The sequence below is a fragment of the Idiotropiscis lumnitzeri genome, chromosome 17 (assembly GCF_059441095.1).
Source record: "Idiotropiscis lumnitzeri isolate Australia: NSW breed Sydney's pygmy pipehorse chromosome 17, RoL_Ilum_1.0, whole genome shotgun sequence".
NCBI classification, from domain to species: domain Eukaryota; kingdom Metazoa; phylum Chordata; class Actinopteri; order Syngnathiformes; family Syngnathidae; genus Idiotropiscis; species Idiotropiscis lumnitzeri.
In genome coordinates this window covers 6486880-6499225 of record NC_142407.1, presented here as the reverse complement: position 1 = coordinate 6499225, position 12346 = coordinate 6486880, and the positions used below count along the sequence as shown (strand labels likewise).

At 44.5% G+C, this 12346-nt stretch overlaps 1 protein-coding gene across 1 annotated transcript; it reads right to left on the bottom strand.

Moving 5' to 3' along the window:
* Window positions 1–2999: 2999 nt before the first annotated feature.
* On the bottom strand, window positions 3000–12346 carry LOC148319856 (C-type mannose receptor 2-like). The gene is made up of 24 exons (XM_088280232.1): window positions 12214–12346; window positions 12088–12144; window positions 11854–12009; window positions 11662–11744; window positions 11130–11238; window positions 11017–11046; window positions 10777–10944; window positions 10532–10634; window positions 9674–9762; window positions 9490–9606; window positions 9388–9420; window positions 9160–9321; window positions 8890–9033; window positions 8591–8722; window positions 8366–8526; window positions 8147–8270; window positions 6520–6577; window positions 6378–6444; window positions 6185–6318; window positions 6072–6115; window positions 5817–5990; window positions 5587–5735; window positions 5191–5499; window positions 3000–4356 (listed from the first exon to the last, which is right to left on the bottom strand). The coding sequence occupies exons 1-23, from the start codon at window positions 12344–12346 to the stop codon at window positions 5230–5232; spliced, it is 2697 nt and encodes an 898-aa protein (XP_088136358.1). The 3' UTR covers window positions 3000–4356; window positions 5191–5229.

Here is a 12346-nt window from a genome sequence, read left to right as displayed (position 1 = left end):
TTAAATTAGAAATAAATAAGAAATTGGATAAATAAAAACACATTCCATTGCTGTTCTACAAGATAAGGCTAGGTGTGTGAGAGTTCAGCATGGAGATGGCTCTCGGGAAGAAATTGTTTTTCTGTCTGTTAGTCTTTGTTTTGATGCACCTGTATTACCCGCCAGAGGGCAACAGGACGAACAGGTGTGAGCTCAGGTGAGTATTGTCCTTGATCATGTTGAGAGTGCTGCTGAGGCACCAGGTGGTGTCGGCGTTCCTCAGGGAGGGGAGAGGGTTGCCAATAATCCTCTGTGCCGTTTTGACTGTCCTGTAGCCTCACTCTGTCAGCCTCAGTGCAGCCGCCGTACCAGGTGGAGACACAGTCAGTCAGCAGGCTCTCGATGGACGACTGGTAGAAGGCCAGCACCAGCTTCTTGTCCAGGTTGAATTTCCTGATGGAACTTCTTTATCACTGCTGTGGTGTTGTGTGTCCAGGAGAGGTCATCGGAGATCTGTACTCCCAGAAACTTGAATGTGTGGACCCTCTCCACACATACACCTTCGATGTAGCAGGGGGGTGGTACAGTCTTGTTCCTCTTGAAGTCAATGGCGATCTCCTTCATTTTTACAGTGTTGAGCTGTAGGTAATTGTCCTCACACCAAGCTGTTAGTCTCTGGACCTCCTCCCTGTAGGCTGACTCGTCACCTTTCGAGATCAGACCGACCACTGTCGTGTCGTCGGCAAATTTGACGACGATGTTACCGTGGGCTGGGCTGCAGTCATAGGTGTAGAGCAGGAGAGGGCTCAGCACGCATCCTTGTTGAGGAGAAACAGTATTTCCAAGGAATATATTTGTTTGTTTGGAATAACCCCAAATTTGACTTTTGTCTTTTTAACCTCACAAAAAAACGGCAGCACGTTTAGGCAGCAATGTACTCGGCCTCTGTGCAGAGGTCATATATGCCCTTGATACTTGCATTTCACGTCAAGTCAATTTTATTTGTATAGCCCTTAATCACAGACAGTCTCAAAGGGCTATAAGATTACCTGTATTAGTCCCACAATGGGGAAATTCGAGATTCGAACCCACGCCTCCTGGGGAGACTGGGACCTGAACGCGGCGCCTTAGACCACTCGGCCATCACCACTCTCATATTCATATGGACACGGTGTTGTTTCTTCTAAACGGTCTTGCGCTCAACGTTGCGTGTTAACTCCCTTGTACGTATACTGCAGAAAACTTACTGGGTCTCTGAGCTAGAGAAATACAGCGGATGCTCTGGACATATTAACACTTTGTTTAGTTTGGGGGGACTGTAGGAGCTTGCACTCAACACTGTCACTTCATGAATAAACGAAAATACACTCGGAACAAAAGTTCAGCATACAATTCACACAGAAGGAAGCTGATGACAAGCCAAACAAAAAGTGCACAGAGCTCCCAGGCTCAGCTGCATGTCATATAGTTCAATGAAAACAAACATCTCTACTAAAGTTTACTGCGGCAAATAGTTTTCTATTAGGTGGGGGTTCTATTAGACTGACATTTATTCAAATTTTTGGCAATGTCTGTTGTCTGTTGCCTCCCGTAGTGCGTATGACTCGAAGTGAAAAAGCAAACAGGCAGCTTACTGCGGATTGGTTGCTACCGACTGCACAAGGAACCAATCAGATGGTGCTATGGGCGGGCCAATCTGCTTCTGCATGCAGGGCCACCAGCACAACAGAGAGAGATAAAAGTGTGCTGCAGCGAGCCAAAATATACCGGCTTTTAATTTATCGGCCTTGAAAGCTAAAAAAAAAGACAGGCCCGGCCGATAATCGGTCTATCACTCCCGAAAACAACGGAATTGTCTTATACCTGTAATTACGGAGTCCAGTAGAATAATAATAGACACAGCTGCGTGAATAACACATACACAAATAAAACTGATCATAAAATAGTATGTGGACTTCTCATAAATTATAGAAGTGATCACTAGCCTATCTTTGCAATTATCCCAAATGATAAAAAAGAAACAAATCTATGTAAAAGAAATAAGAACAAGAACTCTATGCACCATCACTGCCTTAAAGAAGGATCTAGAAAAAAAAAACTTGGCCTGAGGTTTACTCACATAATCATGCCGAATCTTGCATATCAGTCATTTCTGTCAACTACCATGTGTCCATCCATCCATTATTTGAGCTGCTTCTCCTCACAGGGGTCGCGGGATTCTGGAGCCTATCCCAGCTATCTTCGGGCAGTAGACAGGGTCACATTTCAGGATTAATTGTTCACTAACCTAGAAGTTTTAGGGTCGCACGGATTTGTTCATATTAAGACGGTGTAAACGTTTTGAATTAATTTGATCGGGTAACAAGACCCGTCATTAGTAAGGTCTTTGCCGTTCATTCAGTATATAAGTATAGTGCTGTCAGGTTTAAATGCCCTGACGCCTTTTCGGAGAGCTTACTGAAATTATTTACTAAAGGTAACGGCCGAAATAAAAGGTGGCTGAAAGGCCAGGAGAAAACAGGCATGGTTGTTCATTTCCACCGGCCGGCAGGGAGGGAGAGGGACAGAGAGAGAGCGAGCAGGCAGGTCGCCCGCTCGCAGTGGCTCCGTGTGACTAACCCCCTCTTCCCGCCCCACCGGCTCTGCTTTTATTTGAGCTTGACTCAAGAATCTCCAGTAGACAAGAAATTTAATGACAATGAAGGTCTGTTTAGCCTAAACTAATCACCAGAAGACAGGAGATTAACTAACAATGAATGTCCGATTAGACTAAAACAAATATGTGAGTGTGTGTGTGCAATCATTAATGATACAAGTAGTGGATAAAAACACGACTAGAAATACACAAACTGATTTCGTAAAGTTACTTGATGTTATTGTGATCTTCAGTTTATCTTACAAATGGAAAAAGGAAATCAATCATAAGAATGACAAAAATAGAATTGAACTTAAAGGATTTATTGTAAAGACAATAATTCAAATAATTCATGAATCAACAGTCAATTCCGCCAGACGCAGGATACAACATATCAATTGAATCACAGAATTATTGCATTAATCAAATTAATCGAATCCTGGTTAATAAAAGTAAGCAAGACAAATCTATTATAAAGACAATAATTCAAATAATTCATGAATCAACAGTCAATTCCGCCAGACACGGGATACAACATATAATCATGCAAATCACAGAATTACTGCATTAATCAAATTGAATCCTGGTAAATAAAAGTAATAATCAAGAAAAATACTTATTATTATAAAGACAATAATTAAAATAATTCATGAATCAACAGTCGAATCCGCCAGACGCGGGATACAACATATAATCATGCAAATCACAGAATTACTGCATTAATCAAATTGAATCCTGGTAAATAAAAGTAATAATCAAGAAAAATACTTATTATTATAAAGACAATAATTAAAATAATTCATGAATCAACAGTCAATTCCGCCAGACGCGGCATACAACAGATAATCATGTAAATCACAGAATTACTGCATTAATCAAATTGAATCCTGGTTAATAAAATAGTCTTAAAATGTTAATCCTGGTTGAATTAACATTTAGTATAACAAAAGCAAGAAATAGAAAAGGGTAATAAGTGAGTAAATGCGCGAGAACGCCAGAGGTCTGAGATTAGGACAATTGACTGGTTCTCCTCTCTGTACGCGCAATTATTTCTTGTTTAATTACCTTATCAAAGCAAAGAAATTCAAAACGAGAAAAATGCTAAATTATTCTTCCGTCAGCATGTCGCCCTGAAATCCGATGTCTTTCCAGAAATTTCTCTAAGGCAGTGCTTCTCAATTATATTTTGTTACACCCCCTCACCCCGCTGTACACAATGAGGAATGAGCGAGCCACTGCTAACTACTGGAGTGGATGTGTAATTACACTTACCCTCCTCAGGATTGCACCCCCCCCCGGTTTATGCTTTTTATCATCATCTTAATCATTGTAAGGCACATGTAAAGGAAATGGAAATGAAAGGCATTGACTTTGGTATGTGTAGGTTTTAACTTTAAGGCATAGTTTGAGCTGTCCATGTGTAATTCTAAGGCAATATGTTGAGTTGGCGAGTTCTCAAAATTCAAATTGGCTATGTCAACATCTAGTGTCCAATTCATGATGTGCCTTCTAAGTCCAATTTTGCTGAATTTACTTACTCTGGCTTAGCCCCATATATATATATATCCCATCTTATCTTGCTTTATTTATTCGTTCGATACAGAAAAAAACAAACAATCAATGTTGATTTCACAGGATGCACTGAAGAAATAATCCAAAAGAGTCAAATGACAAGAAAAGAGAAAAAAAAAGCAGGAACCATCCGTTGCCATCCAGCGGGCGCCGTTAAGGCGGGTGACGAGCTAAACGACAGTAGGAAACTCAGGTCAGCACAATGGCGATTCGGAAAATGGACATTTACCAAAGCGGTCAGGAGGCAAGTGCGCTTAAAAACTTGGAGCGAATGCCAAAGCGCTGACACTGACCTGGAAAGCTGTGGAACTTGTACAACTCTACAAACATGGCAGCGATGGCCAACTGGCTGCCCCAGATTGCACAACAACAACCCAAATAATTCTTTAATTTTTTTTTCTCTTCTATACGTTTTATACCAGAACGGGAGGGCGGGTGCAAATCCCAGAGAAAACAGAAGCCCCCCACCCCAATATTAGGAAAAAAGAAAAACAAAACGCACGAATATGCCAATCTGTGGGTGCCCAACTGCAACTACTACATTCACCACAAGGTGGCAGACATGGCTGTCTTCTACTACAATGGGTGAGTTGAGTTTTGTGAAAAAAGTAATGCACAAAATGAGTTGTACTTATAGTAGGTCAACTGTTCAGCAGTTTTCTGCTATCCTTAAATGACTATTTTCATCCAAAAGATCCCTTTGCACTGCAAAATTAAAAATCAGAGAATGTAATTTTTTTCGTATTTGCTTCAAACCCTTTTTTGTTGAATTGTGGTAAGGGCAAGCCCGCGTTTGGTCCCATGTGGCCCCCCCAGTCACACACATGTAAAAAATGTGCGCCCCCTCCAGCATTTAAGCTGCCTATCCCTGTCATGTGAAATGCGAGGCCTGAACTTGGAAAGTTGAGAAATGTGGGCGGGATGATCAATTGTCAATTTTTGAATTGGAAGCTGTCAGAGTGGAAAGAATAAAAAATGCTCACACACAAAAATTTGCAATTTACCGGCTTAGTTGGCCTGGTGGTCATTGACTAGGTGGTCGGTCACTTAGTTTCCTTCGGCCGCCAAGATTTCTTCTTCTTCTTCTTCTTCTGCTTAATTATCTTGGCGGTCACCTGCTTAGTAGTCATGGTGGTCGTTGTCATGGTCGGGGGCTTAGTTGACATTGTGGTCATGCCCGACTGTGCGATGTTGCCAGCTGGACTACCACGTCCTGCCGCGGACTTGACTGAGGCAATTGCATGATGCACTTTGGGCATCTTACACATGAAGCTGTTGAGTTGCGAGCAGATCATCATCTCCCAACTACCAGACTGGAAGTCAAATGTGAAAGATTTCAATGAATTGTGCAGTGTTGACAAAATCTCTCTGGAGAGTGGATACTTCACCTCCATACGCACCTGGTATAACGTCGCCATGCAAAACCTCTTGAACAGGTGGGTAGGTTGGTCTCGAGCCCATTTGGTGAAAGTCAACATGTTGCGGTCCGACCACACACGTTTGCCACGCTCTACCAGGTCGTTCAGTCCGGTCCACATGTCACTGGTGGCTGCAGAGGACGGATCGGAACAAAGCTCTCTTTACGTTCTATCAAGTAGTTGTGATGGGGACCGTTCGATGTTGCACGCACTTAAGTTCATGACTTGTTCCAGCCACGCCTGCTCCACCTCTGAGAGGATGGACACGAGTTCGGCACTGAGACTCATGCAGGTGGTCTGAGCATTGATCCACGTCTTTTTGTCCTCAAAACGTTTGTAGCAGACATCTGCAAACTCCTCCCAGTCACGCCCCAGGCATCTCGGCTCTGCACATTGAGATACCGTGTTGTGGTTAGTTGATGTAGAAACATGACAAAATACGTTCTATTCTTGGCTCTCCTACTCACCTCCGTCCGCAAAAGTGTAAGACAAAGTCATTTTGCTGCTATATCTGCAGAGAGAAAAGTGAGAATGAGCTGGGTCTCTCAATTGGACCCGCCAGTGAAATGTGACAGCGTACTGCATCGAGGTGATCCCGTTGCTAGTGGAGCCAGCGTAGACGTTCTGTGGTGGCGCGTTCAGCAAAGTCACATCTCCTCCAAGTTCGTTCAAAATGACGCCCGAGTGAATAGCGGCCGCGCAAATGTGAGAGTCCTGCACTCGCAGAAAGTCAGTGTCAAAGACGGGAACACAACCCGAATACAATTGCCTACCTGATCGTAGACCGCAGTTCCATAGACACCGTGTTTAGATTTGGCGCAGCCTGGTGGGCAATGGACCCTGCAAAAGACGCGGGTGTTACGAGGTGATGACAGGAAGGGGGCGATAGCGCAGGAAAGGCCGTCTCTGACTCACGTCATTGGACCGTCAGTGAAGCTGAGGCTGGCAGGTGTGCTGGCACAGGAGGTCACACCTGTCGGACGTTAGGTGAAATCAGGGGTGACAAACTCATTCACCACAATTTGACAATCAAGTGATATATTGTTTTTTTTTGTTCATGAGTGAGGGGAAGATGCAGCGGCAGAACGACAGGCTGATCGGTACAGCCTCTGCAGTGATGCAGACTCTGTATCGGTTTGTTGTGGTGAGGAAGGAGCTGAGCTGAAAGGCCAAGCTCTCAGTATACCGGCCGATCCACGTTCCTACCCTCACCTACCATCACGAGCGTGGCTGTGCATGAAAAAAAAAGGAAAAGGGTTCCAGCAATGGTCCCTCTAATTTTCCATGCGTCAGAGCATTCAGTCCCTGAGCATCCCTTGGACCACAGTGCCCAATTACAAACCGTCTACATATGAAAATAAAACAAAGCATTAATAGAGATTTGTGATTTAATCTACGGAGGACTGAAAGTGCCAAAATTAAATACACCATGAAACTAAAATTGTCATTAATGTTTCATTTATTAAATATGGAATTAAATAAATAAATGTGCCTTTAATTCATTAAATTACCAATGATTTTATGAAAAAAAAATCGATATAATAATTATTTATGTATTTAAGTCCCGTGTTGCAGTGCGGCTTCGACAAGATTTGAGTTAGCCCCGTCCACTAACTTTGATAAGCGAGTTTCACAGATAAAAATAATTCATGAAACACTGCAATGCGGGCAGAAATAATTGATTAAATACAGAAATCATTTAATTCACAAATAATTATAATTCATGTACTTGTTGAAATTTGGTTTTTTAACCCTCCATAAAAATCAGCCTTACTGATAACAACCAGAATTTTAAGCATAATTTATTTATTTTATCTGTTTCAATACGGTCCCACATTATTCACTCATAAATAACTAAAATCATGCCATCTAATACAACACAGAACAATTCTAAGTCACCAGACCTCTGAAAAACGGAAAACTACATCCATATTTGGACTCCCTGAATAGAGCCGTCTGTGTGTCGTCTGCAGCGGCACGTCAGTGGTGAGCATGAGTGTATGTGTGTGCTTCAAACTAGAGTAGAACAATAGTGAGTGCGCGTCCTCAGTTGCGCTACTGAAATTCTCAGGAAAGTGGGAATAGTGTGTTGACAGTCTGCAGATTTAACTGCGGCGGAAATGAAGGAATGCATATAGAAATGTAACGCGTGTGCGTGGTGCGCGCCTTCGCCATGTGCGCTGAGAAGGTGAGAGCAGTACACATTTGCTCACGTGCGCAGCTCAGAGGGAACATTGGTTCTCAGCACCGCAATCTCCTTTGAAGTGAAGCTGTTGACTGATATTCTGCAATAATCAATCTCTGAAAAGGAGCCTCAGTATCACGTCAAATCATGAGTACAAGGCATTTTCAGAATGTCGGGGAAGTGGTCGTCAGTGTGCCATTTCATGGAAAAAATTAAGAACAGTTACTCTGAAACAACAAAGTGAACGTGTTCTCTGTCCTCACAGGCCAGATTGCACCTCGGATTGACACGCCTGGGTTAAATCAAGTCATATGTTAAACAAGGTTTCTTCTCACAGCAGTGGCCTGTCTTGCTCACCGTCTAGCGCGCATCCTAAGACATCAAAGCGAAGGCCGAAGTTCTCGCGATCCTCCAGCGGCAGGATGCGGATGTGCCGAGCAGAAATGGGCGTGTCTAGCAGGTGCGTGACTCCAGTCTTCAACTAGAACCAAAACATCTCCATGTTTGCATTGAATGACAACAGCCAGGATGGCAAGGGCAGAGTCAGATTAGCTGGCTGGCAGCCCGCCCGCTCACCATCCCATCAGTGTGGTTAGTCCAGGTGGCCCCGTCAGGACTAAACTGCATCTGAAGTTTGCTGAACCACTCAGAGCGGTCATCGTACTCACACCCCTTGGTCACAATCCCTGTCACCATTCTCAATTGGTGGAGGTCCACCTGGATCCAGCTGTCGGTAGCTGAAGAGGAAAACGTTTGATGGATCAGGACACCAAGCTGCGAACGTATGAATTTTCTACGTACGCTTTTTTGACGGAATCCAGCAGTGCTGCCCATTCAGACGAGCTTTGTTGGCTTCATAGTGCTTGAGAGAGGAGGAGGCTGAAAACGGCCTGTCTGTAATTCTTCCAGTCATGACCAGACTTTCAAGACACACTGAAGAAAGCCAAAAGCAGGTAGCGCAGTGCACTTATTAAATGTCTGCCCACCCGCCCTTAGCGAGGGTCCTTGTGTCACTTCTAGATTTTGTTGAGACTCATTCATTGCATTCTTTCTTGGGCATTTTTCCAAGACAACATAAAGGAACGAGATGCAACTCTTACCTTTCTGTTCGCAGCTGTAGACGACGTGAAGGTATTTAAAGACGGCAGGGCAGGGGTCCGGCTTCAAGGATCCAAGGGCGCAACCCTGACGGTTGTCACACACTTTCTTGAAGTGAGGGAGGACGTTTTCCATCATGCAACTCCCTGCAAGTCATGACACGTCTGTGGTTATGCCAAGCTCATGTTAAGTTCCCGTTGACCACGGCAAACCGTCTGGCCAATACGTTGGTGCCAATTTAGAGGGATCGCAAACATTGCGTCAAACACAACCTGTGAAGGTTGATTCTTGTGTCTTTGCGTCTGATCCTGGCAGATGTGAACAGACATCGCGGCGCCTCCGTCCGTAGAAGGCCGACTGGATGCGGATGATGCGATCAGCAGGACATTCAATTCTATTCCTCTCACCCTGGCAGAGAAGCTTCTCCACAAAGCCTGCAAGAGCATCATGGTGTCAGTTTTGTCTTGCCTCATCTCAAGCCACAGTTCAAAGAGACTTACCGTCATGAGGCAGCATACGTTTTGACATTTCTCCTGCAAGATGAAAACAAAAGGTGGATGTCAACACGTGACGAGAATCAGTGGGGCTTTATCACATCTTACCTTGTGCTCGTCTTTTGCAAATGTAGCCTTTGTTGTTCTCGCAGTTGTCGGATTTCCAGAAGCCGCTGTCAGTGAGTAAGGAAAGACAGGGTCCAGCAGAGTTGGCATCGGGGTTACCTGGAAGGAGACGACAGATCGTAAGCGAGCCTCCGGTTCTTCGAATGTAGCGCGTTTTGAGACTGACCTGCGTGCACGAAGCTGAACGAAGATCCGTCAGCCCACTTGCTGCCGTCTTCATCGATGAAGCGATTGGCGCCCAACCACACAGAAGTACTGCCAACCAGAGAAGAGACCTTTGGATCATACAACAAGAGTTGGAGCCATTGAAAAAGTGTAATGTCAGGGTTAGCGCCAAGATGTTTTAGCATGTGCGGCGCAAACAAAAGGTCTAGCCGTGGAGCCACACAGTGTGAATAATTGCACAGGAACACATAAACAATTTTATTGAATTGTTCTCAGATTGTATCAAATATAAAATCATCATGTATATATCAAATTCATCTTGACAAATTTGCCGCAACAAAAATATAAAAAAAGCTTTTTCCTGACCGACATTTGTCAATGGAAAAAGCATCTAGACAACGGATTCACTTACTGGTTGGGTCCTTACTTTCCAAAATAAAGGCATAACCCGAAACTTACAAGGAACGATCTGCCCGTGGTTACAAGGTAAGAGAGAGGTCAAGCACTCGTCGTCTTAATTGCTACCATGTCAGCTTTCTGTTTGCAAGTATTGATAGTACTAGCCTATTGGGAGCTGCACACACCCCTCACTGCAATGTCTCAATTATGAGTGCGCAAACAAGTTGTCAAGTTGCAGGACATGCGTCCAATCATAATCGGCTCTTCTTACTACAGCAAATAGTGGAATTTTTCTTCTCTGGAGGCTAAACTGAGGTGAAAAAAAAAAAAAACTTCATCCTGGTAAAAACTTTCCAATCATCATGCCAATTTTAGCATTCATCAGCGTAAAAATGTAAAGCAACAGAATTTTAGTTTCCAAATTGTTCGAGTTCAATCATTAATCAGTTACTTTTGTCACCTCCTACTTTTATTTGCATAAGCCCCAGCACTGTAGGTGGTGCGAATGCGCGCTCGTGCACGACCGCCACTCATGAATGAAAAGAAGACAGCATCGCGTTTGCCTTGGAGAGGAAAAATAAGCCGTGAAGCATAACAAGAATGAATTGCACTAATTAACGACGCGACCACTGTGCGAATGATGCAGAGAATCGTTGCGCAATTTCCGATGGAATTGAACATTTTTGATGGAGACGGCCATCTTACCGTGTACGAAGCGCTGCTCGTGCAAGTCAGTGATGCTGAGCAGGTTCCCTCCGAGACGTTGGCAGTCGTCTTGTGCCTGCTTCCAGGTCTTGGTGGACTTGCGGTTGAACAGGTAGCAGAAGTCGTTGAAGGGGCTGTCCATCCACCAGCCGCATTTATCAGTCCAGCCTGCAAGTGAGACGCCGCTTGAGAGCAAAGTCGCACGTGTGACAGGTGTTGACCGCATTGTGCGACACCCACCTGGCAGAAGTTGAGGTCCTTGACGCTTGGCTGCAGGGATGCGAGCAGGAGCAAAATATGAGAGAGCGCACGACAAGATGATGTGCAAAAGTGAGCACTTGGGACTTTTTGACCTTTTTGGCAGAAGGAATGAATGTTGGCGTGGCATGGAAAGCCAAAGAGTCTTCCTCTTGCATCTATCAATGAACACTCTTGTGGCGTGGTCGCCCAATTGTGGTAGTCCTGTGGATGACATTGTGGACGTAACTGAAGCGTGTTTCACTCGGTCTGGTCGGCTTCTGGCGGTTCCTCCACAATCACTAAAATGAATCAATTTCTTGCCTTCTCTTGCTCTTCTCGTTAGTTGTTTTCAAAGAACAATTTAGTGTATTGCAAAATGCCAACTTTTAAAACAATGACCACTTGCCATGAGCAAATGTTCTCTGGAAGACTGTTGACATTTTCCTTCTATTTCACTTTTATTCTATGGTACTGATTACATTGGTTTGTTTTCTTTGTTGTAATTACATTATTTCAAGAGCATTCTTAATTCTACCTTCAAATTGAGTTCTTTCAGGTTTTATCGTGTTGATTCTTTTTCTGCTCATTCAACATTTTTCCAGCTTTGCCAAATGACTTTCACACTGCCGTAAACATTTCACTTACATAGGGTGTTCCGTCACTCCACTCATAGTTGTGGCTCTTCTGGTTCTTCTTGAGGCCGATGTAAACCTCTGTCTGCCTGTGATCTTGAGGAAAGGACAACAAGAGCTTTAGGACAAGAGCAGCCTACCTTGTTGGATGCTGAAAAGCACTGGGGGACGATTGCTGCCGTCGTCAGTTCGTCTTGGTGCTCACCAGCCAAGAATTTGCCGACTTTTTGGGAGTGGACGCTGGCAAGGTGACCTCCTTCAGCGACACAGAACGCCTCAGCCGCCTGCCAAGTTCTCTCTGTCTCCTCGTAACCATAGCAATACTCGCCAAACAGCAAGTGGCCAGGGTCGCAGTCGGAAGCTGAAGCCACAAATAAATATTTGTTAGGAAACCATGACAGACGCTGATGGTGGAACAAGAATTGTTGCTGCAACTCACTCTCCATTGGAATGAAAACGTAACCGTCGCCTTTACACGGCCGTCCGTCCGGGCAGCCTGCAGGAGACGACGTGATTGCGCTTTTCTCCTTTCAACGTCAACATGCCGACGGATGTGCAGGCTTACCGCTCAGTGGCCGTTCGCACATGTACGCCAGGGAAGAAGCACACAGGCCAGACCTCCACTTGCCAGGCTCTCCCGATGGCCCTCCCTTGACGTACGCGCAGGACTCAACGTTGGAGCTGTCGGGAGAAGTCAT